Source organism: Anarhichas minor, unplaced genomic scaffold (assembly GCF_050575085.1).
Source record: "Anarhichas minor isolate MPS153535 unplaced genomic scaffold, ASM5057508v1 ptg000003l, whole genome shotgun sequence".
NCBI lineage: Eukaryota > Metazoa > Chordata > Actinopteri > Perciformes > Anarhichadidae > Anarhichas > Anarhichas minor.
The window spans coordinates 12,559,214-12,585,074 of record NW_027466449.1 but is presented as its reverse complement, the minus strand read 5'-3'; the positions used below and the strand labels follow the sequence as shown (position 1 = coordinate 12,585,074).

At 40.7% G+C, this 25,861-nt stretch overlaps 4 protein-coding genes across 6 annotated transcripts; 2 read left to right on the top strand and 2 right to left on the bottom strand.

Annotated features, from left to right (window-relative positions):
• Positions 1-626: 626 nt before the first annotated feature.
• gdi1 (GDP dissociation inhibitor 1) lies at positions 627-8,174 on the bottom strand. Its single transcript, XM_076098433.1, has 11 exons — positions 7,803-8,174; positions 6,887-6,994; positions 6,574-6,673; positions 6,205-6,339; positions 5,899-6,097; positions 5,565-5,696; positions 5,366-5,465; positions 5,064-5,235; positions 4,154-4,298; positions 3,958-4,012; positions 627-3,517 (listed from the first exon to the last, which is right to left on the bottom strand). The coding sequence occupies exons 1-11, from the start codon at positions 7,845-7,847 to the stop codon at positions 3,365-3,367; spliced, it is 1,344 nt and encodes a 447-aa protein (XP_075954548.1). The 5' UTR covers positions 7,848-8,174; the 3' UTR covers positions 627-3,364.
• A 1,320-nt stretch (positions 8,175-9,494) lies between these two features.
• atp6ap1b (ATPase H+ transporting accessory protein 1b) lies at positions 9,495-14,187 on the top strand. Its single transcript, XM_076098381.1, has 10 exons — positions 9,495-9,654; positions 10,631-10,751; positions 11,190-11,264; positions 11,363-11,556; positions 11,646-11,683; positions 11,780-11,865; positions 12,019-12,245; positions 12,358-12,393; positions 12,835-13,066; positions 13,204-14,187. The coding sequence occupies exons 1-10, from the start codon at positions 9,533-9,535 to the stop codon at positions 13,414-13,416; spliced, it is 1,344 nt and encodes a 447-aa protein (XP_075954496.1). The 5' UTR covers positions 9,495-9,532; the 3' UTR covers positions 13,417-14,187.
• A 143-nt stretch (positions 14,188-14,330) lies between these two features.
• On the top strand, positions 14,331-18,480 carry LOC142956690 (ciliary microtubule-associated protein 3). 2 transcript variants are annotated; one of them, XM_076098420.1, is made up of 6 exons: positions 14,331-14,631; positions 14,804-14,905; positions 15,596-15,729; positions 15,803-15,920; positions 16,040-16,101; positions 17,430-18,480. In XM_076098420.1, exons 1-5 carry the CDS (start codon positions 14,488-14,490, stop codon positions 16,070-16,072), a joined length of 531 nt encoding a protein of 176 aa, XP_075954535.1. In that variant the 5' UTR covers positions 14,331-14,487; the 3' UTR covers positions 16,073-16,101; positions 17,430-18,480. The 2 variants fall into 2 exon arrangements, with proteins under 2 accessions (XP_075954535.1, XP_075954525.1); XM_076098410.1 differs by lacking the exon at positions 16,040-16,101 and having other exon boundaries at positions 17,430-18,429.
• On the bottom strand, positions 17,647-24,502 carry taf8 (TAF8 RNA polymerase II, TATA box binding protein (TBP)-associated factor). 2 transcript variants are annotated; one of them, XM_076098392.1, is made up of 8 exons: positions 24,329-24,498; positions 21,522-21,681; positions 20,192-20,290; positions 20,038-20,100; positions 19,754-19,878; positions 19,193-19,340; positions 18,923-19,065; positions 17,647-18,104 (listed from the first exon to the last, which is right to left on the bottom strand). In XM_076098392.1, exons 1-8 carry the CDS (start codon positions 24,374-24,376, stop codon positions 17,964-17,966), a joined length of 927 nt encoding a protein of 308 aa, XP_075954507.1. In that variant the 5' UTR covers positions 24,377-24,498; the 3' UTR covers positions 17,647-17,963. The 2 variants fall into 2 exon arrangements, with proteins under 2 accessions (XP_075954507.1, XP_075954515.1); XM_076098400.1 differs by having other exon boundaries at positions 17,964-18,104; positions 19,153-19,340; positions 24,329-24,502.
• Between the last annotated feature and the right edge of the window lie 1,359 nt (positions 24,503-25,861).

The following is a 25,861-nucleotide window of genomic DNA, read 5'->3' as shown; positions in this document are numbered from 1 at the left end:
TAGCTGGGTCTGCTCCGCCTTGTTGCCTCTCTGCTGCACAGCTCAGGTCACAGCAGTTGTCACGGCTTGGTTATTGGACAAAGGAAGAGCAAGAATTGGGACTCTGTGAGGCTAAAATGACACGTCGCCACACATTGTCTAATATTCTGTAAGGAGCAGTGGAACACAGGTGTGCTTAGAAAAGAGGGGGTGACATTTTATAAGCGTAATGAGGAAGTGTGGTTCGACAAATATAATGGACTGGACGATGCTGTTGTCTTCCATCAGTGAATTTGATTTGGACTCCAGCTCTGTGTTCTGTATCTATGACAGAGACGCCGTGTTGTCCTGTTCGTATTGGCAACCACAAGATGTCCATTTGTGCTGCAGCAGTTTGTGCTCACTCCAAAATGCCTTGCACACTAACTCTGTTCACGACTTCAAAGATGTTTATTCGATTATTCTTATATTTCATCTTTGAATGATTATCAAGCAAAGCCTTGTAATTATAAAAACTGTATTATTCTGTAAGTTGTATTTTTCGAGTACAAGTGTATATAAAATATTATGTATGTGTAGATACTCTTCCCACAAAACTCTCCTGGATATTGTGATTGCATCTTAAAGAGGATACACAAAACAAAATCTTTCCAGGTTTGCCATGTGCTTTTTATTTTTCTATCATTTCATTCATAGTTTAATTCATTTTATTTGTTACACAAGACATTAGGCATTGCTCACAAACTAGTGATCAAACAAGGACAGTAAGTTTTCTACTACTCAGCCTGAACTATTTCTTTTGTCAATTTCAAGGGATATTGTCAATAGTGGTTTCCAAAAATGCCAAACTGGATGGAAATTAAAACGGTACACCACACATGAGGCTTTTGTTTTCAATAAATAAAAAGAGATGACAGTATCTGATGCTGAGGAAGGGCAGGAGAGGGAGGCCTTCAGATATGTCTATGTTCAAAAAAAGTAAACAGTATTCCAGTTTTTATCAGATAACATGTTTCCAGGATGAAGACCACAGACAGTGCTGAATGATGCACATCGTGAACACACAGCTGGATAGATTTTGACTGACTGTTGCTTTTTATCCTTCCTTCAAAACCGGTTTCTTAGGAATGCTAATAATCATAATAAATCATGATGCAACACTGGAATGATCACTGAATAAGGTGAACGTAACACATGACACAGCAAATAACAAACAAAAACAAAGAATTTTCTGTGTGCATCACTTTAAAATCCTTTTTTTTATCATCAGAACATGATCTAATAGCATAGCATATTCAGCATTTGACATAAACCTTTCCACAATACGTCAGTGAAATTTAAATAAATAGAGCATAACAATAAGACACGTCAACACCCCAAACACGGGATAACTTTTGTTTAGAGTTGCTCAGGGATTTGTCGTGGTGGAATGGAAGTGAGATGGAACCGCTTCAGTGTTTTAAAGAAAACGATCAGGCGTCTCATCTGTTTGTTGTTGATGTGTAACAAACCACAGATCAATCTGGCTGAAAGTGAACGTGCACTGCAGAGATATGAGGACTGCCTCCACTCAGGTGTACAATAACAGCCCTGATAGAAAACAATGTCCCTTCTATAGTATTTAGTCAGATCTGCGAAGCAACAGACAACAACAAACTACTTTTAACATTGCCAGAAACTTTTGCCAATAAGAGCAACACCATTTTTTGGCACTAGACGGACCTGCCACTAACGATTAGTTGAAACAAAGTAGGCAACTTTTGAAAGGGCCCAACAATTTTAATAAGACCCCAAATTAAGGCTAAAACCAAATAAAAGCATCTTGGTTCGTTCTTGTGGGGCAGCACCTACAACTGTGGCTTCATACCTTTGCTACAAAGTCTTTGAATGTTATGGGAATATCCAGCTTTTCCCTCTATTTATAACTACAATTTTCCATAGGATTTAGTCCCCCAGGGAATGACTTACCTAAATGACATACACAAGGGTTGAAACAACCAAGACACAATCTGGTGCTTTTCACTATGAGCCGAAATTTCAGTCTTCATCCTCTTCACTCAAAAGTGAAACTTTCCAAAATCCAAAACATTTCCCACATACATTCTTTTCTCAAGAACAAACTTCTTGCATTTCAATTTCAAGTACAATTTGACGTAATCAATCTGTTTTTCATCGCTCATTCCAAATCCTCCAGAGTACTTCATAGAAAGCCTCGTCTAACACTAGAAGAATCCTCTCCATGCCTCTTTTGCTTCAGACGTTCCCTTTTCTCCCAACTTGAAGACCACAGTTTCAACCTCAGATCTGTAAACTTCATAAATTCAGCCAGTGAAATGGGCACCAAATATATAGAAATAAAACTCTTCAATAATTTAAAAATGTTAGAAAGTAAACTATTCAAATTTAAAATTTACATCACACAACAGAGATAAACAAAGGAACAGTTTTTTGCGGAGGTGGGGTGGGTGACAGTTAATAGCCACTGGTTAGCTTGCCTGCTAGCACAGGGAACACAACAGCATTGCAAAGTGAGCACTATCAGTTGACAGAACAGCCCATTTATATGTAATTTTTCATCACATTTTTTTTCACGCCTGACCAACAGATTTTGCCAAAAGGAGCGGCGTCTTTTGACGAAAAAAAAAACAGGTAAACGACCAAGTAAGAGGAAAGTGAAAGCAGGGTTGACAGGAGCGATGTGTGGAATGGTCCAGCCTTTATATCGCAGTGTCATTTTGAGTCTATGTACAATACTACTGTGTGTAAAAGATGCATGCATGTCAACTGGAGGTGACCCTTCCAGAGGATTCTACACTAAACCATTACAGATCTCTTGTGTCAGAGCTCGCAGTTCAGACCTCTCAATCCCATCAATCTTCCATCCACCCAACCTCGGATAAGAGGAGAAAGACGTTACAGAAAGAATGAAATGCGTTGAAAATCGCCAACAACAAGTAATAAATTCACCTCTAATGATAATAGTTAAGACATGATTATACTGTAAATTCTACAATGGAATGAAAGACCGTATCAACCCTGCTTTTCAGTGACAGAGATAAGGATTGTGAGTATTGGTACGTGTGTGTGTGTGTGTGTGTGTGTGTGTGTGTGTGTGTGTGTGTGTGTGTGTGTGTGTGTGTGTGTGTGTGTGTGTGTTTGTGAGCATTTATGTGTTTGAACGTGTTTCAAGAGAGAGAGGGACATAAGGAAAAGGAGGCAAATGGCTGAGGGCCGGCAGAGCTCAGGAACACACCCTATCCGCCACGCTCCCAGCCATTTGTTTTTACAGGCCTGGCCCTCTACCACAAGCACTGCCGCCTCTTTCGCCACTTTTCGCCCCGCCTCCTCCTCCGGCCCCGCCCTCTCTTTGAAGCCCCTCTACCGCTCACTGCTCATCCTCCCCAAACACATCGTTCTGTTTGCGCTTCATGTTCTCAAAGTCAAAGTCGCTGCCGGTCATACGTTTGTAGATGTCCTTGATGTCGTTGCAAGTGGTCTCGAAGTGAGTGGTGGCATCATAGGAACTTGAGGCGAAGACCTGGGAAAGATAAAATGACAGGACTGAGAATCTACAGCCTTGCTGGCGGCTCTGTGATTTGAGCTAAATGCTAACATCAGCATGCTAACGCGCTCACAGTGACAATGCTAACCTGCTGACGTTTAGCAGGTAGTGTTTACAAAGTCCACCATCTTACTTTAGCCTGTTAGCATGCTAACTCTGTGTCATGAATGTCAATCCTTTAGAATATATCCTATTTTTGTTTTTGCTAAGGAGAATAGCGTAGCTAGCTAGCGATGTGACTCCATATGAGCTTGATTTAAGTCAAATATTAAAGACACATGCAAGTATTTGACCTTATATAAAGACACACAGGGCAATGTGCTATTATTTAAAAGAAACAGTTTTGAACAATCAAGGTTTCCACTTAACAGCGATGATATAATTCTGTTTTTCTCAGGAAACGTTTTTCCTCTTACCTGGCTATCAGTACCATCATCTGTGGGCTCATAAAGGTCACTAATAGCCACAAACCTGTCAAAAACAAAAACAAACTCCATTAACAAGTATTATCACAGGGCTACTTCCATATTTTATATCACATTGTCGTCATGTTTAGTTTTGTAGCCTGCTTGTTTGTTAAACCACGAATGCATGAATTTTTTAAATGCTGACTTTTGGTCGATGGGCTCCAGCAGCTCCAGGGCCGGCTCTATCTCAGCCTCGGGCTCGCTGGTTTCCACTGTGGTGCTGATGATGGCAATGTACTTCCCCTGGGCTGCCACGTTGTGAGCATAGGAGATCATGCACACGTAGATGTCTGGAGAATTGACAGAAGGGTTCAGAGGAGAAGAAAGTCTAAAAGCAACAATAACTGATTTTCTATTTGGCCACTTGGAGGCAGTGGATATCACTTCAAAGTTGATATTGGAAACTTGTTAGCAAACAGTTGCTTGTTTATGCTCCCAGCAGACATTGAGAAACATTAACGTTTCTTTCTAATCATGCTTTTGGCCACTTTCAATATTCATACTCTCCTTTTAGCTCTGTCTAGTTCTTTAGTTCAACTATGTTCCTCATCTAGTCACTAACTTGCGTCATGTGGTGCTGCTACAGCGGATTTTTAGAGCTTTTTTCCTGAAAACAGTCAGCTGCATCTGGAAACAAGCTGATGAGAGCCGTGAAAGTGCTCCAGGACAGAAACGTTGTGGAGCAGAAAATTAAAACACTCCGTAGAGCTCAGGAGAAGTCTGGAGTCGGACAGATTTGTTATTATGAGTGCCCCCTTTCACATACAAGTAGTCAAATGATCCACTGTTGATATAAGAACATTGATTATAGCTGCTTTAAGAGTACTAGTATGTTAAAAAGCTAATGTGGGAATAAAATTGGCATGTTTCACTTTTTGAAATATGAATGCTTTATTTGTTGTCATAAGAGTGCTCCTTGATATCTCCGGAGCATCAAATCAATTACATTTAACACAAAGGGTATCTTTGTAATTGGTCTTACTGCTACAATTTCTAAACTAAACTAAACTCTCTACCATTCAGTTGATTAGTTAAAAAATGACAATGAACCTTACCCGATTTGCGGTTAACCTGATTCTGAGGGATGATGATCTGGCAGGAGTTGGAGTCATTAGTGTTTTTGATGGGGTGGCTGAGGACGCAGATCACACGGATCACCTGACCCGCCTTCCGGACGCGGTCTGGGATGTAGCTGGGGTCGCAGATGAGCTGCTTACAACGAGCCACCTGCAGCAGGAGTGATACGGCAATGCGCATTGAAGCATTTCAAAGGACTAACTTTTGCGTCCCCTCTGCTTGAATAAAAAATAATGACTGATTGTAAATCTGCATAATCATGGACAATAAATCAGCGTACCTCGCCCTCAGACTTCACTCCAACCACATGGCCATCTTCCATCACTATCTCATCCACTGGTTTGTTCAGCATGTAGGTCCCTCCGTAGATTGCACTCAATCTGAAATGACGAAGTGGGTTGGTACGTTTTTATTTACTATTAAAGACAAGCTGTATTCTATAATAAAGCACTATAGATAGAAAATATATTAACAATAACCTGGCAAATCCCTGGGGCAGCTCTCCCAGACCATACAGGGGATAGAGGTAGGGGCTCTTCCCATACCGTGCCAGCGACTCACTATACAGCTTGATACGATTGATCGTCTCCAAACAGGGAACATCAAGATAGCTGAAGGAGAAGAATAGTCAACAAAGGAAGATAATTAATAGGAATAAACAGAAATGAGATACCTCTAATTCTATGCTAATTCCCAGCCAAAAAGTACATACCGTTTTATTAAACTGTCTTTTCAGCATCTTTAGTTATTTTCATTATTTCATGTTAATATTATAAATGCAGTTTATGCTTGACATCATGCTGTTGTTCTTACTCATCTGTCCTGTAGAGGGCCAGGGCGTGGCCAGTGAAGTCAATGACATCCTGGCCGAGGTCAAACTTCTTGTAAACATCCCTCATCGTTGTGGTTTTGGGGTCCACGCCCTCAAAGGTCTTGGGGTCGTTCTCGTCGAAGTTGGCCACAAAGACTAAGAACTTCCGAAACCTTCGCTTCTCAAACATTCCCATCAGATCTGGAAATACAATCAAAGGCTTATTGATGTAGTACATGATCACTTAAAACGCGATTTGTATACTCTACTCTTGATATCTTAGACATAGACATATTTGAGCAGCTTACTTGAAGCTAGGGCCTCGGTCTCGGTCGACGGCACCTTGTAGATCTTTCCGCCTTTGTAGACAAAGCTTCCCTCCACTACCTTAAAGTCCAGGTACCGTGTCACTTCTGTGTATAGCAGCATCTTCACAAGTTGACCTGCAATCACACAGACAAACGCATGTTACATCTTATTATTTGTAATCAAACATTCTGCCTTAATTGCATCAAGACCTAGACTGCCTAGTCTGATTAGTTAATTCCCTATTCCTGGGCCTTATCAGTAACACCAATTATGTACTAAGTGTCCATCTTTCTCCGCATTATATGATAATGAGTGAGTTTCATGGTGATATATTAATTTATTGATCAACAAAATGATGCGGGACTGACCGTTGGCCATGAGAAACTTGGGGATGAGGTCAACGTTCCAGTCCCTTCCTCTGCCCATTGACTCGGGCGGACTATCTGGAAGACTGAAGCGCTTGTACAGCTGTGGAAGACGACAGTAAAGAGAAACATAAGCAATATCCTGCGAGGATTAAATCTATGATGCAAAAGACAAAGCATTTCGGAGGATAAGGCGGTGAGCAAATGAAGACAATAAAAACAGCAGCTGATGCACAATGGCACGGGATGTAAACTGAGATGTACTGAGGGATATAAAATATATTGATTGCTTTTATAGATCCCAGGGGCCCTTTACCTCCTCCAGAGGGGTGATGGAGGAGCTCTCGCCACCATAGTAGGGGTTCCTGTCCATGTGTAGAACCTTTTTCCCGTTCACAGACATGATCCCGGACAGAATGCATTCCTGCATGAAACAAGATTCAAAAGTCAATGACATCAATTTGAAAATGAAACAAACAAGGCTTAGAACAGGGGTCTCCCTAACATGTAATAAAGGACATGAACGACAGTTAAGAGGTTTTGACAGAAGGGTGCAGGGAGGACCGAAGAAACGGTGTGCGCATGCGCGACACGATCGGTTCATCCATGTATCTACTGTAATAATAATAATAACAGTAATATGTGTAATAATGTCTATTCTTAGAACAGTATGCGCATGGCATTAGCACATCATAAAATATAAATCAATGTGGCATTCACAAAAGGATATTTGAAAATGTCGACTTTTATGCACGCGACAACCGGGATTATTATCTCTTAAAATGTATCGGGCATATTTCTGCCGCATCGGGTGTGCGAGAGCAGCAGCAGTGAAGGGCTCAGTCATTTAATGAACCCGTGCTCAGGCCTGCGCCAACCTCAGGATGGAGGCCTGTCTATGCAAAGAGGACCATGACACACTGTGGGGTTACGCCTAAAAGATGATCCTGGCTGTAACACAACACTGAGCCGGCTGTTAGAGCAATAAAAAATGTTTTAAATCCTGGACGGATTGTTTGCTTTCTGTCATGCACACGCATGTCGACGTAGATTTAGAAACATTGTTTCTTAAAACAATCTTCTAATGTCACAAGCACAGAGGGATGCAGGAGGCTTTCGCTTCTGGGCTCGGATAGATGAGAGGATCCATGCCTTAAATAATCCTAAGGAAGCTCGCGCAATCAATCTGTTTTGTTTCCGTGCAAAAAAGCAAATGAAGCCTGGCTACTTACTGTGAGCCCGGTGCCCAAAACGATCACATCATATTCCTCATCCATGTTGTATCACCGCCTTTCCCGTCTCGCCCTCTTTTTGCCTTGAGAATTGAAGGGAATTGAAGGAAAGAATTGACTTCACGCAAACCGGGGATTTCAGCTCCCTTTTCTCTGCCCGCGTGCTTTAAACGACTCGTTCAGAGTTAAGTATTATTTAAGAATCATAAGGCATTCATGACCAATGGAATAAACTGTCCACACTGTCACCGGCGAGGACGACCAAAGATGGCCCTGATGGTGGAGCGCTCTAGTACAATGTTACTGCGCGACGGAAAATAGTGCTCATTCTCCTCCTCTCTTCCCATCATGCCACACAATGGACTGAAACGGAACAGCTGACTGTAATAGGAAACCCCACTTAGAGCTGGCGTCATGAAGCGATTAAATATATGTTTAGTTTCGTTTCATACTTTGGCTTAGAGTTCAACGTGTTTTTGCAATTTTAAATATATTTTGTCCCAGTCTGTGTGTTCTCTATGTTCCTTTCTATCCTTCCTTTACAGTTGTAGGCGCAGTGGTATCCCTCCGCCACCACAGCTGTGTTGGGAGTTGCTTTCAACTGACAGACCTCACGCAGGCCCGTTTAAATAGAAAGAACATCATTTCAAAACTTTTCTCGCTTGTTTTTTAGTTTTTTCTACTGTTCTACAGTTAATGCACCATTTGTGGATGATGGGACATGATGCCACGAGGAGGGAAGAGGAGAAGAGGAGAGCTAAAATGTAAGGGTGTATCAGCACCATGGACAGTTGTCAGGTTAATCTACAGCAATGCATCATATTCTATAAAATCATCAAATGTTTGTAGCGTCCCTGTCGCGTGATAACCATGTTTCTCTGAATAGAGAATGTTTTCAGCTTTGTGAAGATTCATTTTCCAGCTGATACAATAGGGGTTTTAAATAGTCTATTTTGCTTAAGTACTGGGAAAGCACAAAAGCACAAAAAAAATCTAACTGTGAATCACCAAATTTTAGATACATTCACTTGACAGGAATTGTATGAAAAATTGTAATCTGAGAAAGTAACTAAATCTGTCAGACAAATAGTCTGTAGTCTGTAATAGTAGACAAGTAGTGCAGTAAAAAAGTACAATATTTGCCTCTGCGATGAAGTGGATTAGAAGTAAGTGACATAAAAGGAAATACTCAAGTAAAGTTGAATACCTCAAATTTGAAATTAAGTTTGGTGCTTGAGTAAATGTAGCCTACTTAGTTGCAGTTTTATCCCTATTTTTTCCAAAATCTTTCATTCATATTAACTCATCAATTAAAACAGCCTATTTTGTTATGTCTTGAAGGATGTTAAACAATATGTAAAACTATTTGGCTGTACATGGTCTGTATGTTTTATATATTTTTGTTGTCTAATGTGATATACCCCTGGCTCTTTTGTTACTGTTCTATTTATTTACTATGTATACTGAATCTGTATTACGTTATTTTGTTTAAAGAATAAAAAATAAATAACTAAATAGAGCTAATGTTAGATGGTTTGTGTCCAGACTGAAAGTAATTAAACTACTCTGGGTTTATAATGCGACCGGAACAAGGTGGGGAAAAGCTGCGTCCTGTCGTGGTGTTGAGGAGGGCAGCTGTGGGCGGGGCCGAGTGAAAGAAGCAGGAAGTCCCTCACATGACTGTCAGCTGGTTTGCGTCACGTGACCAGAGCTTTGCGGAAAAACGAAAAATGGAAGGATCGAGGTGCTCCAGTGGAGCGAGATTAATGGCATTTCTTGCCATTTTCGTCACCCTTTTCTCCACAGGGAGCTCTGTTGCTCAAGTGCCACTCCTAATGTGGTCCAGCGAGGGGTAATATTTCATTTTGTATTGTTTATGTGTGAAGTAAGAGAGACTTTAGTAGTCAACCGACTGTTTGTCATGCTAATGTGCTAACACTTATTGCTAGTGTTTCTACTTGTATCCAGATAACGCAAACGCTAGCTGTTCGACCTGAGCTAGCTAAAATGCATAGGTTTAAGTCTTAAAAACTAAATATGCGTGTGTTGACTCATAGTTTTCGGTTAATTTTGTAACGTTATTCGTCTCTTATGCCAAACATAATGTTTGATAAATTGTTAGTAATCTTCGGTTCACCTGTAAACTAAAGTTACTAAAACATATTTGGTAGTTAGCACAGTTCCCTAATACACGGAGCAGAGAGGCGTTAGACAGGAACAACAGGCCGCTCATACAGACGGGAAATATAGTACAGTGTACTGTATTGACTCTACTGTATAGTATAGTACATATAGTACAGTGTACTGTATTGACTCTACTGTATAGTATACTACTCTATGAGGTGGTTTAGTCACATTCAGTTCAGGGTTTCTCAATGCCAACAGGAGACATTTGTCTTTATTGTAAAATGTTATGGCAGCTTTATTTTGTTTATTTTACACAACTGTTACTCAATTCCTATATGAATATAAGGTTCACACTAATAGTAAAATACACTTAGAACTAGGGTTTTTTGATGGATTTACAATGTTTACCATTCAGTTTGCTGAAGAGATTATTTTACTTCACTGTTGGGTTATTGTAACGTGGTCTGAATAAGAAGTTAAATACAAAAACACAGTTTCAGTATTATCTCTTGTATTGACACAATTCCCGTGAACAGAAACACTATTCTAGCAGCGGTGTTGCACTGGTTATTTTAATTTAATTGACGGCCTTTTGCAGAACAAATGAAGTGCGTTGAAGTGATGATTTGTACTTAATTGTTATGACAACTGCAATTAAGACCAATTGTTAAAGACATCACACTTTGTTTTTGCATGATAAGTCTACCACCACTGGCCTCACCTGCAGCTGGTCACATCACATCCAAAGACCAGCTGACTGCCTACCTTACCTCCGCCTTTGCCTCTGGCCCCCACACTGTGCTGCTGTTCCTGCAAGATAAGGTCAGTCCCTGAGACATGAAGACTATATTCCTGCTCTGCAGCAAACATGGTGGTTACAGTACGTCACTAAACACATTGGAGCTAACAGTGAAAAGTAGTGTGTAGGAGAAGGACTACTCTGAGATTTCTTTTATAGATTTGACTGTTCATCTATTATAAAGCTTGTCCTTGGCTATGGTAGTAGTGAGTCATGTGTAGTTGCACTGCAGTCCCATGTGACGCTGTGTAACAGTCTCCTCACTCTGGTGTGACTGTGAGCTTTAGCATTACTTCCCCTTTCACAGCTCCTCTCCAACACATATTTCGGGTTTGTTCTCTGTGGATCATCATTGTTGTGACTGATAAATGGGATTGATTGATGTTTTAGTTGCTGTTTTGTTCCAAATATTTTTTCCACTTGTTGAATTATGAAACTTCATTTTCCTTATTTGTGTTCAGTTGAGCAAAGATGACTTCACGGTCTTTGGTGGAGTGTTTGGAAACAAGCAGGATAGCGCCTTTCAAAATCTTGAGGTAAGTTTCTTTTTTTTTTTTTTTATAACTTTCTACATGAGTCCTAAATGAAGATGATTTTGTCAGACTGATAATTCTTTCCACGCTCTCTTCCTCAGGCTGCACTGCAGTCTTCTTCCTCGTCAGTGATGCTCCCTGCTTTAGAGTGGTCGGATTCCTCTGCCGTCCCAGCTCTGCTGCAGGAGAAGCTGGGTGTCTCACCTCTGCTTGTAGACGCAGACACTCTGTCACATCTCAGCGTCAACACATCTGCCAGCAATCTACTGCTCATCAATCTTCCTTATTGTACTGGGTAAGACTTGTGTGCTTTAGCACATCAGTCGATGTAACTCTAAAGTTTAGCTCAGTGAAAGTAAACTTTTTATTTGACTGTTTTTATAGCTTGGACAAGTCTTGCAAGAAAGTCCTACTTGACAATGGTAAGTTTGAACTGTTAAGGAATTTCATAGTGTAATCTATCAGCCGTTTGGACACTGTAGAGTATATTTCTGACATGTGTATTTGTCTTTCAACAGATGAAATTATTGGGAAAGTTCTGAGTATCATGAAAGACAAAAATGTCCTATACACTGCGATATACACAGGACTCCAGCCATCACGAGTAAGACGATCTAACAGCACATCATGTACCAAAATTGTACCTTTTTTTATTTGTAATGATTTCTATGCTAACCATCATCATAAACAGTAAAAACAAATGTCACATGAAGACGTAAAGAATCGTAATATACGTTTTGATTGCTCATCTCTGTAGGTGATTTCAGAGACGTCTATGTCTACCCAGCCTGCGGGGCGATCCTTGCTCCAAGCCGTTGTGCCCGATGTCAAACCGCCCATCATGTTTAATGTATCCAGTAACCCTTGCATAATGCTTTGGGCTCAGAATCTCAACATCAGCCTTTCAGAAGGTTCCGTGTGGATCGACCTCGCTGCACAAGTGCCTTCCATGACCGGATCCATATGCAACAGCAGCAACTCACTGTGAGATGGCCAGCGTGTTGGCGTTCAGTTGTTTATTCAGGAGAACTTCAGTTTTATGTTCTTTTTAAAGGAGAGATGTCATTTAAAATGTGTTCTTCTTCTCTCACATCAGGCTTGTCCTCAGTTATGAATCAGGCTACATACTAAGGTAAGGTAATAAACTACCAATATAAGACAATATTTATACATTTTGGAAAATTTTTCTTATCAAAGAGTTTGAAAAGATGATCAATACCTCTCCTATATCCTGTTAAATGTTACTACAGACAGCAGCTGCTTAACTTACTTATTAACACATATCTTCCACGCATATCCCGTGTAAAACCACTGTTGTACACTTAACACTTCAGAGATTAAAACAAGAAATATTTTGTATAATTTTATAAATATGTTTTAGAGTGCCGCGTCTGTCTCAGTATTTTTTGATACTACCAATAGAGTCAAGCATTTTCTAATCCTACATACAGGGGTGATATTTATTGAACAATAGATTTATTAAATACCAATATTTGTCACACTTCTATCAATGAATACTAGCCTTTTACACTGATATGCTGTCGTTGAGGAACACTCTTCCGTTGATCTCCAGGTTTGCCATGACTCGGCGGTTCTATCCTGTGTCCGGACGTTACTGGTTCACCTTGGATTCCGTGCAGCTGCAGGTAAACAGTCAAACGGCATCTTACAACGGGAGCCACGACATCTACGCCCCTGCAGAGTATTCCTTCCACTGCCAGTCCGTCACCAGCTTCCGAGATGCTCTGCTAGTGCCAAACAAAGACGACGCCACTCCGTGGAGGCTCAATTTTATCGACTTCCAGGTACGATTTCTAGAAGTGCTGCATTTTACCTGCAGCAGTGAACCAAGTACTTTTTCAATGTGAAGTGTTTATGATCATCAGGTGTCTGTTTAGTCCTGTTCACACACTGAATTTGTAAACGCATTTTTCTGATACAGATTCAGGGCTTCGGTTTGGCCAATGGAACAGATTTCTCCTATGCCAGTGACTGTGCTGGGTTCTTTACCCCAGGCATTTGGATGGGGCTGGTGACCGGACTGCTCCTGCTGTTAATTTTCGTATACGGTCTGCACATGATCATGCAGCTAAACACCATGGATCGATTTGACGATCCCAAAGGTCCATCGATTTCAGTGCCTCAGTCGGACTGAAGCGCTCCCCAACACAAACACTCCTCAGTGCCTCCTACGAAAGTCCTTCCTTGTCATGTAGCTTTTGTGAGCTTGGGCCTTTTTTCTCAGAACATATTTGGACCTTTCCTCCGATAATCTCTCCTGTAGTTTTCTCTCCTGAATCGTCCCACTGCTGTCTTTTGGATATTGTTATCTTGCCAGGCACATTCCATTTTCCTCTCTCCGTATTTGCAAGTGCCAAAGTGGATGCGCCCTTTTACGTTAGTTGTTGAGCTTGTGTGCTAAAATATGATTTTGTTCCACTGTTGGCCAGGCACTGGCTATTTTTCCTAAAATAATTAGCAATAATTTCTGGTAACAGAGAATGTCTTCTGTGCCAACATGAATGTGATTGCTGGATGCTGTAGGACCGTCTCAGACCTCAGTTCTTACTCTTTTTTTTCTTTTTTCTTTTTCCAACTCGACTGTAATTTAAAGACTACTGGTTATGAAAGAAGTGCCTGTATGTAAAGAGTAGATCGCTTTTTGTGACTGTGTTGGAATTGCCTTACAAAAGTATGCTAATACTTAACCTTGGATTAGTTATGCTCTCATTACTGATCAAGTGCCACCACTTATGTCCAATGTTTTCTTGACAAATAATATATTTATATAAAACGTTTACCCCTTGCTTCACATTCATCAAAACATGTAATAACAGTGCCTCAGTTCTGCTTTTATCAAACGTGTTAATGTGCCATTACATGTACATTGTCTCCAATTGAAAATAAAAATATCTATAAATTGTGATTTTTAGTTTGGTTGTTGTGAATGCAAAGAGTTAAGTAATGTTTAATCTTTACCGTCAACCAAGGATGCTGTATAGTTGTTTTCATTTATTCATATATATATATATGTATATATAACTATATTCCTTAATGCTTTCAGTTTGCGTAATGAACGCACCAACCCTAGGTAGCCATCGTTACAGCAAGACCAAACACTACGACGTCATGGCAGGTCGAGACGGAGCTAACTGTGTGTTAGTGTAAACTTTTCTTTTTCCTTCGGTTCTCACACAACTTTCTTGCCCACAAATTGTTTCCAAAAATGTCTCCTGTTCAGAGAGCAGTTTTTGGGAGCACTCAAGAGAGGAAACTCTTTCCCGTCAATTTTGCACCCGACCGGCTGGGAACCCAAATGTCACGAGAGGAAGCGCCGCACATCGGACCTGGATGTTATGACAACGATAAGGTTCGTCTCATTAAATATCTGCCATACATCGATTATTTGCGGTATAGTTTGTCCTCACTCGTCACGTGTTTTTATACAGACCTCAAGCCAAGCTTTGCAGGTTGCTTTATGAAGAGACGTGTAGGCCATTATATGATTATAAGGGCTCTAAATGTTTCCATTCTCTTCACAGTTTGGCACCATAGTCTATGACTTACAGAAGACACCGGGGAGTAAGAAAGGATATGGTCTCTCTGCGAGGACTGCAGCACGCTTTCCGCCCTGTAGCACAAAGGTAGAATACATGAAACACGTTCATCTCAAATGAGTTGCATGCTCGAACAAACGTGTACTGAGAGCATGTATCGAGAGCACGTTTAAGTAGCTTTAAAGGGGCACTTTTACACATGTTCAGTTTATTTGGACGGTGGTGAAATGTAAATACATACTCAAGTATTGTACCCAAGTACAACTTTTATGTATTTGTACTTTACCTGTCTATTTCTATCTTATGCTACTTTTAACTTGTACTATTCCACTACAACTTGGAAGCAAGTATTGAACTTATTACTCTACATTTATCAAGTAATATTAGTTATTAATTACACTTATTAATATGATGATGGATTAAGCTGGCTGGCAGTTAATAAAGTAGTTGAAATTGTATCTACAATAATCAGTGGCACCATTAATGATGAACACATGAATGCATCAATAATTATAATCCAAAGATGTGTATATATATATATATATATATATATATAAATATACTCTGTGCAAAAAATATTACTTTGTAAAATCACTACTTAGTTACATTTCCCCACTGCTAAAAATCAGAACACATCAGCCACTACTGCTTTGATTTGACCATTCATTATGACACCAGTCTCTTGGAAGTCCCCAAACTTCATGAAGTGCAGTGCTAAGTGGCTGGAATACCCGTTTAACATGTTTGAATTTGTTTTGTTACAATGTCCATCACCAGACAGCGACCCCTTCCCCACAGCAGTACCAGCAGGATCAAAGCCGGTCCAGAGTCCCTCCCTCAGGCAAAACACCTTTCAACTCAACCACACAGAGGTTCAAAAGCACGTCATGTACAGTTGAGGACAGCCCAGGGTGAGACAGATACCCACACAGACACACAACAGTGCTGAACTGAACTGAGCTGACAGATCATTTTGTGAAACAGGCCTGGGGCCTACGCTCACGATACAGTGACAAACAGGAAAGTAAGCTGGCCGATGTGCTTCGGGACCCCAGACTGGCCCAGACTCCCTCAGATGGAAAAGAAGTCAGTCAAGGGGAAGGTAAGGTTAATACTCCAAAATGTAAATAAACTGAAGGGGGTTCATACATGAAAACACAATTCAATTTTCAAGCTAAAAGCATGGGGGGAAAAAAACAAAAACATGAGGATATTTTCCAGACTTCCACATCAGAACAAAGTCTGGTCTTCTAACCACTGCCACCGACTGGAAGTTGACCTGGGTAAGCGGCTGATGCTCTCTGCCCGGATAACATCAACACTTCTTAGACATGATCATCGTGACAGAGTCCGTCATGCTGGAACTAACAGGGCCTGGGCTGCCAAGGGTGTCTATTCTGCAATGTGTTAATGCTATTGGTCATCACCGGGGAGGCAAAGAGGAAGGTCATCTGAAGAGAAGGCCACTGGGTGGCTTTGGATTAAGAGGGCAGATCCATGGGTGAATAGTGCTGGGGAGCAAGCTGGATTCTGATCAACCCTGGCTGGGTTGCCTGGATGAAGGTGTCTGATGTTGAAAGACCAGAGACATCCATTGAACCCAGGTTCCATCACTGATGTTATGTACCAGTGCATCTGCAGGGAGCATTGTTCTTGTATGACTTTATTTATGACTTACTACACTTTCACTTTTTAATGACATCGTTTAACTTTTTATGCCATTCTACTCTGACTTTTTTTATTGCATTTTGTACTACTTTCCATATGACATTTCATCCTGTACTACCGTATATTTATGACGTATTGAACTATGCATATATGAAATATGTACTTTAATATGGATTTTTTTTTCTTGGCATACTATACAACTTTTTTTGGCATACTGTACTATGGCTTTTTTTATGAAATGCTGTTATGACTTTATATTGTCAATATCTTCATGACGTACTATACTAAGACTTTATGGCATACAGTGGGACTTTTTAATGACTTTCTCATGACACTTTTTTGACATTTCTGACATACTATACTATGACATTAAGTCTTACTATGTAATGAATTTTACATACTATACTATGACTTTTTACATGACTTTCTTTGACATACTATACTTTGATTTTATTTTTTACAATATTTCGACATGCTATATCATGACTTTTTTAAAACTTTTTTTGGACATGCTACATTATATTTTTGTGGTTTGTTATGAGATGCTATACAATAACTTTTTTAGACATACTATGGTTAGTATAGTGACAAGGCCGATGGCCCGGACAGCATTATCAGCAGTAACCACCGTATGAGCGCAGTGCAGAGCGGCGGCAGTTAGCTAGCCAGCGGGGCACAACAGAGGCTACGTTAACAAAGCACAGACAAGCTCGGATAACAACACACACAGAGAGGGTGAGCAACTTAATCTCTGCTCTGGATTCCATTACTCCATTACATCTTAACATTCTAAATAGTTGTTATATGCTTTATTAGTGCTCTGATCCCGTATATAGAACGCTAACCCTTTTTCCTGATAGAAAAAATGGGTGATTTTCTCATAGGGAATTCTATGTGGAATGATATTGAGCAACAGCTAATACTCCTTTGTTTGTTTTTTCAGCTGAACAGTGAAAAGGCGTTCCTGAAGCACAGAAGCAGAGTGGCCTACATGAGTTTGTACTATTAACTCTAAAGCTGATGGATGTAAACCCATTGTGACAGTGACGTAAGATGTTGCCTTAGTCATCATTTTGACCTGTGCCTTTAATGTCAATTTACTGGACTGATACTGTTGTCAAGAAATGTTTTGATACCTCAATTAAAATAAAATAAAAAGAGAAATTTATTTTTCTTTATTCTCAAAATGACTGTATTCCTGTAGGGTTTGTATATTACACCATTATGTTGCTTACAAAGCAACATTACACAATATTTTAACAAAGTGAGTGCTTGCTGAATAAATGATGATAGTTAACAAAACAAAAAAGAAAGTTCTCTCCTCAATAGAAGTCAGCTTACAAAATGCAAACGGCAGTGCTGGTCCCGGCTCGCACAGCAGGTTTCTGCGGCTGCTCTCCGTGGAGGGAATCGCTGACTGAACTGCGTAAAGCACCAACCACTGTGACAAATGTGAGTCTGTTGGTCCATATTGGACTCATTTCTTCCTCCTCACTTTGGGTTTCTTGACTGGCCGAAGATACGGGTTGTCGATCACATTGTCCTCGGTGGCCTTTGCGGAAGGAACAACTCCGCCAAGAGGAAGTATGGAGTTCTCTTTGTCAGCTCCTGGATCATCCTGAGTGAGGGGGAAAAAGAAATGATTGTTGAACATGCTACCATACAACTTGAACATCACATTGTAAGGAATAATTTGACATTTTGGGAAATGCGTTTATTTGCTTTCTTACAGGGAGAAGATTGATACCACTAGTATGTTTGTGGGTGTAGCAGCGAGCTAGAGCACAGTGTAAAAATACTAATAAAAGATCCTGCATTGAAAATGTTACTTAGGTAAAAGTAAGCAAGTTCCTCTTCAATGTCATGTAGAACATACAAAAGCATTGCACGGAGGCAGAATAAAACTGGATCAACCTTTCAGCTGCAGTGGTTTCTGCTCATCAGTTTTATTAATAATGGAACGGTCGGCAGTACGCAATTGCGTTCTGCTGAAGGAGCGCAGAGGCTCATGGGACTGTGTTATGGACTGTTCCTGTTCTAGTTGAAGTGTGTTTTAATGATGTTCTACTCATGTTTTGGGTGTGCATGTGGGATTATTGTGTGTTAGTTTAGTGTTCATGTTACTTTACAAGGTGGTGGCCATGACTGACCTGCGTGGAGAATGATAGCCTATGTGCAGTGTATTTGTTATGCTGTTCATGAAACATGCTTGGAAACTTCAAAACTCTTTAGAGTAAATTCTTCCACGGAGTTCACCACAGCAAGATTAAAAACAGCACGTTGGACTTTTTTAGCTTTTCAAATTCACGTGCACAAATAGGTGGAAACAGAGACATATTCCCAGGAAGTAACCATTTTAAAATCTCTGGAAGTCTGGGAACTTCATAGCAGACCACATCGGACACTGGGCAAGTTCCTGTAGTTGTTAAGACTTACGCTGATAATGTTTCCCGCTGCGTTCTCGCTGTCCGTCTGGTCGTCCTGCTCAGAGGAGTCTGTCTCCTCCAGAGTCTGCAATTCCAGCTCTGAGGGCAGGAGGGCACTGAGATATGGGATAGTGCTCGGTTGTGCTGCGATCACTGAAAACACATTCACAGGTATTAGAACAGACAGGCAGGCATACAGAGAACAAGACAGACTTGAATGTGTAAACAACGTATTACAACCGGTTTTGGAAATACAGGGCCACTTGGTGGAGTCGCTCACATGGGAAGGCAGTGATGTCGTCTTTGAAGAGGCTCTGAGTTTCTCCGGTCTTGGCCATGAAGCGCGTGAGCGCTCGCTCCACGTCTCTCCTCTGACTTGCTGCTTTTTCTCTCACCACTTGGTAGTCTGACACAGGCTCCCTGAACGTCTGAGCGGGAAAACACACGGCACACAGTTCACCATCTGAACTTAACCTGTTACACATTATGAAGGGCTTCCTGATTGATGCCCTGATCGCAATGGTAAAAAAGGAAGGGTGTTTCCTTGTCATTAATTTAGACAGAGTCTACATTGTACATAATAGACTATATTCTATCTTCATATATAATATTACTAAAGGAAAATTCGTTCAGGGTTTGTCTCAGGATCTCTGTCACAGCTAGGTTTGGTTACCATTCACATATGAACAGATACTTGTACCCATTGCTACCTTTTTTTGGTACTCTTACTTAGAACCTTTTGTTATTTATTTAGAACATGTTTCACTCCCCTTCCTTCCTCTCCCCTCCCAACCCTGTCCCAGCCTGTTACTAAGGCATAATGTGAAAGCGCTGGACTCACGGGTGTTTTGATGTAGGTGTGAGGGTCAGGAAACTCCGGGAAGTGGCTGGGGATGTGAGCCGGATGTGTGCGTTTCTGGCCGGCTGACAGTGCTTTGGGAGTCACAGGTGGGTTCGTCACTGGAGCTGAAATTCATTAAAATCCAAACACAAAGAAAAAACAATGTTCACATCTATGTCCATTTTTTTTAGTTAGAATATCAGAATTTATGTAGAAAGTGAGAATACCGTCACCAATAAATGACATAATCCACAGTAACGGTGGAAAGTAAAGCGCCTACTCACGGGCAGTTATAACCATCCTCTGGGATCTCTTGGCATACACAGGCAGGGTGTCGGCTTTGAAACCTGCAGAGAAACAAACAGATTAAATGATGTTGTCTATGTTACCTTGTGATATCAATGCGTAATCGATACGACGGCGTCCTCCAGTACCTACCCATTTCAATGAGTGTGACCACTGTGTCTGACAGGGTTGGGATGCTTCTGGCTGTGTGTTCACAATAAGCTTTAGCACACCGACCTATTTCAGATATATCTAGAAAAGGGACCAAACACATCGGGGTTTAGAAAAGTCTCTCCTCAGGAAGACTAAACATTTTGCAGGTACAACAAAAAGATGAGTCATAAAAGATGAGATTTAACGTCTGATAGTAGGATTCATCAACAAATGCGTTCAACCATTTTTAATTTTTTTTTTGTGCTGACTGTGCGAACGGCAGTCTCACCGTAAAGGTCTGCCACTGCTTACACATTAAAACGCATTCATTGATTGATGCATATGCAGGATGTGATGCATCAGCTGCAGCATATCAGTCACATCTGGATGATGGCCAACACGCATAATACGGTCTGCATTATACTGATCCAATCAATTCCTACAACTAAGAAGTTCAACAGACAATTTTCATTCCCCTGCTGATGTGATCGCTAAAGATCTGTCAACTGTCAGCAGAGAAAAGAGCTACAAAGGAGATTTAAATGATTTCTACTGCGCAATGCGGACGTGGAGGATTCTGCATTGATGCAGTAAGAGAACATAATGGTGAGTCTGGTTTCAGTTCAGCACAGTTGCTTCTCCTTTCATCTCTGTGTTTCACTGTTGTCCAAGGTTGTTGCTCTCGCTACCATTAGCTGCTCTGTTTCAAATATATTAGGCTGAAAAACGTTAGAATTCAACCGTGGCGTTGTTCTGTTGGGAGATGCAGTGACTTAAACCGAGTAAGAGAAGAATCGCCACGAGAAAGGAAAAGTCAGCTAGCAGCTGGGCTCAGTCACTCAGTGTAAAATGCAACAGGCATTCAGGAAGTGGCTTGTCTGAGAGCGATACATTGAGATGCATCGGGAATGGTTCTGTATTCAAATCATTGACGGGTGAATTGTAAGCGAATCGTGAGGTCAGTGAAGCTTCACACCTCGAATAAATATAGCAACGGAAAAACTGTTTTGTATGTGAAGATATAGTCAAAATAATATCTACATCTGCATTTATTTAGTCATGATTTTGACTTGCCTTGACCGAGGATGCTGGGATGGTTGATGCAGCGTGTTGTTGTAATTTTTGCCGTTTTAAATTTGTTCTATGTAGTTTTTGTTAGGTTTCTGCCTGGCTGTACTATATGCACAAACTTTGAGGTTACTCAAGACTAAACTGATGAAGGCAACTTAGTGGAAAACATTTGGTGAATAAAGCAGGGTGCCCTGGAGAAGAACTATGCTGCGCTTAGGAAAATGAACACGGGCACATCTACTTTAGGATTCATACATACAGCTTTGCATCATCTCAGTGAGCGTCTCCACTGCTGCCTTCTCGGCGCTCTCAAAGCCACACTCTGTCAGGAGGGCACTGACGACAACCTGCAGGGTGCGGCGTCGGGCCAGGTGGTAGTTCTCTGCAGGGCTGGTAGCTGCTTTACCGCCACTCCCACGCTGAAAAACATACATGAAATAACACACATGGTGGGCGAGAAAAAAAAAATACATCAGACACTTAAAAGATCCCCATGAAGAAAGTGCCTCGTCACAGCATGACAGAAAGAAACTAATACAACAACCAAATAGACGTGAGTTTAAAAACATTAACACAGTATTACCATTTTAGGTATATGGTATATGGTATAGGTATATGGTTGCATCTCCTTTAGGCTGTGAGGAGAAACTCCTAAATATTAATTTAAGGCTGGGTGATAATTCAATATGCAAAAAAAACATCTTCTGAGGATGATAAAATCACCAAAGATCTTTTGCAACTTCTTTTGGAATCAGCAGGAACATGTCCCACACATGCTTCGATAACTTGATATTGACATGTCTGACTGACCAACAATAAAAAGCCTAATTTATGTAACAAGCAACTACGTTGGAAGAAACATCACACAGCAAAAAAAAAAGAAGATTTTACTTAAATGGTACGTGGGCATAGTGATATTTATTCTAAGTAAAGCTGTCACAAAAATATAGTGGCGTAAATAGTACAATGTCAGTCACAATTTAAAAATATTTATATGGCGACGGTGGCACATGTTCGTGCTGTGGCTTCAAGGATTCAAGGATAATTTATTGTCGTTATGCAACACAGGGATGCACAACAGCATGCAGATGTAGCCCATTTGCAACACAAGAAAAACATGAAAAACAAAAACAGTAGTGCATTTTTTGAATTTGCATCATGAGGAATGTAAAAAGCAGCAATAATATATATATATATATATATATATATATATATATTCTCTGGTCAGATAATATGGCCGACATTTAAAATTCAACATCAGGAAAACATATTTCATCAACTTTGACTGTGTTTGAGCATCATTGACATAAACGCCTCCTCTAGTCCCACCGCAGTCCTGCGCTCTGTCCGGCTCTCCGCCCGTCAAGTGCAGCTTGATCTGGGATGCAACGATGGAGTCAGATCTCTGTAAGGATGTGGGCTCAACAGTCACCAACCTCCCATTGTTGGGTTCGCCTGAAGTTTTTATTTCTTTCATCTTTTTTTTTCTGCGACCAGACATCAGATAAGACAGCCAGGAGTAGGCTAGGTAGTGGAGTATCCTTAGGTCCTAGCTGGGTTAGCTTAGCTTTCACCGAGGCTCTCCTACCTCTCCTGCCTGGGGCAGTTTGGTGCGGATACACCGGCTGGTTGCTCGGCTGTGGGCAGTGATTGTCTCAAAGTCTGCTGCACTTAATCCAATCCCAACGCTTCCTATTCCTATGTTGATGAAGGTATTCTGTGATATGCCATTAGTGCTCCAGTAATAAACGCTAAAAAAAAAAATACAAAGCACTTATGGCATATGTCAGATACACTCAACATCGGAGAAGGAAGCCCTGGGTTTGGATTAATTTGTGCAAAGCAGCCATTGAGACGATCACCGCCCTCAGCTGACCACCACCACCCAGCCAGACCTGCTTGACCAAATGCTACTGAAGTTGAAGTCCAGAGGGAGAAGAGCCAAGATGGAAGCTAAGCTAACCCAGCTAGGACCTAAGTAATTCCACCACCCAATCTGATCCTGGCTAATGTCAGGTCGAAAGAGAATTCAGGCTAACCCAGCAAAGGGAGGTCGTGACTGTTGTGTGCACATCTTTATAGAGACCTGGCTCCATCGTGGCATCCCGGGTCAAGCGGCCTTCGACAGGCGGACCGCAAGAGAGAGCAGGACTCTGGAGGGACAAGAGGACTCTGTTTACATCAATTATGCTTGGGGCTTAAACATAGTAAATATTGATGGACAATGTTTACCTGATTTCTAATGTTTAATGTCGGCCATATTGCCCAGAAAATGTTTTTTGTTGATGCAGTGTATATTCCTCCTAAAACAAATGTAAAAATACACAGGAATGTATTCTGTTTTGTGGGTTACAGCCTGTGTTCCATAATGACAATAAATTAATCCTTGAATATTTGTAATAGAAGTAAGTTGCATAAAACGGAGATACTCAGTACAGGTATCTTGAATAATGGCAGTGCTTGAGTAGGTAGATATTTAAGTAAATGTACTCAACACTAGTTACATTCCACCTTTCATAGTATTCCATCATATAAATGATTATATTATTCTGTTTTCATCAAGTGCATTTTAATGTAGTTCGTCAAAGAGGTGCCAATTTTAGATCAGACTTTTTATAGTATTGGGTAAATTACTGAGTGTTATATAAATGTAGTGAGGTAAAAAGTATAACATTGTGAAATATAAAGCTAGTAGTCTAGAAGTATTAAGTAGCATAATATGGAAGTAAGTGCAAGTAAAGTAAAAGTCAATGTCCCAATACTTCCCACCATTGCTGTTTGACAAGCTTAGCTCACAGGTGCACACGTAGCTACACATTAGCAGGTGTAACGTTGAAGGATAACAAATAAAGACGAATGAACCAAGACCTACAAACTTACCGTAGATACCATGCTTATGTTAGTAACACTTGTTTAGAAACACATTCGGCACAGTTACGTCTCTTCCAACAGACTGCTAACAGTTAGCTAACAGCTAGCTAGCTTAACATTACAACCTAACGTTACAGGTTGCGTTAAGTTAGCTACATCCTGCTAATGACAGTAAGTATAAACGTCGTCTCTTACCCCTCCTGCATTCAGTGAACCTCCCGATGCCACCGCAGGATCTGCCATATGTAATTATTTGTACTCTGCTCGTATTAAAATAAAATAACTGTATAGTGAGAAAAACGTTATTTGTCCGACAGCCGTTTAGCCTAGCCGCCGTTGGTAAACACGGTGTGAATTTATGTCGTCATTTCCTGTTACGCAGACGGAAGATTAAATCAACTCGTGGTGCACTCACTGCCGCCATCTAGTGGTTGTTTGTAGAATTACAACGGCTATATTTTCAAAAGTGACAAGTCATGTTTAATTCATTGTCCTCACTGAGTTTAGACTTGTGGGCAGTAGTGGAATTTAACTAAGTAAGTGAGTAAGTACTTTTACCTAAGTACTTTAGCGTCTTGGTATTTGTACTTCACTTGAGGAGGCTATTTTCTTCCATTTTATGCAACATTTTATGCAGCATTTTTACTTGTAATGGAATATGTTCACAGTGCTGTGTTGCTACTTTTACTTCAGTAAAAGATTATAATACTTCTTCCCAACACTGCTTGCCAAAAATGCTGTTGCTAAAATCCAGCATACAATAAGAGCGGGAAAAATGCATATTGCACAGATCTGAATGTGGGGATGTCTTACCTCTCATTAGTAACATACACACAGTGACAACAAAGATGCAAAATGTGTGTACTCAGCATACATTTGTCACACAGAAGGTAAAATTGATCATGGTAAAATGTAGTTTAGTTCATCTTCTCTTTAAATACAAATGTATGTCATGTCATAAATACATCTATTTGATCATCTTGCAACATGTGCAAAGGGCTTTATTACCTTTATTTAAGACCTGAATCAGTTGCTAGCTGAAAAATAGCTTTATTAGAGTGCAAAATTAATTAAATCACACACATTCCATTTTTCCTCCAACACATTCATCAAGTCACATCCAAAGGTATCTGCTGCCCAGCAGCGAGACATTACGGTACCCTACAGTTTTCAGTCTATTTACTAGTTTTTTTGCCAGTCAAAAGGGAATGTTTAACCAAATCTGAAATAAAAGAATGAGTACAAAGTGACCAGTTCAACGTGGTGTTTTAATTTACCACCATCACCATCAACATTGCAAGTGTCGAGTCCATTTACACCAGGATGGGAGGGATTCTTTAAGAAGCATGTAAGCGGTTTGAGCTCCTCTGCCCAGCAGTCACCAGATGTTTGGCCTTGGCCTCAATCACTACCATATTTAGCACGTCCACAACTTCGGGGCGAACCAAGGTGGTGTGTGACTTCAGCACCTGCTTCTTCTCCTTCTTCACGATCAGCTCTGCCGGTGCGTCCTCAACAGTCTCCTGCTCCGCAAATGGCAGGAAAACAGTTTTCACCAGTCCACCAACAACTCCCAGCACTGCCATAGTTGAGCCAAGCATGTAGATCTTCAGCATGCCTCGGCTTGGCCTCTGGTTTAGCATCTCCTTAGCGAACGGGATGATCTCGCCAATGGTTTCCATAGTGTGGTGTTTGAGACTGTTGAAGGAAAAAACTGTCAGAGAACTC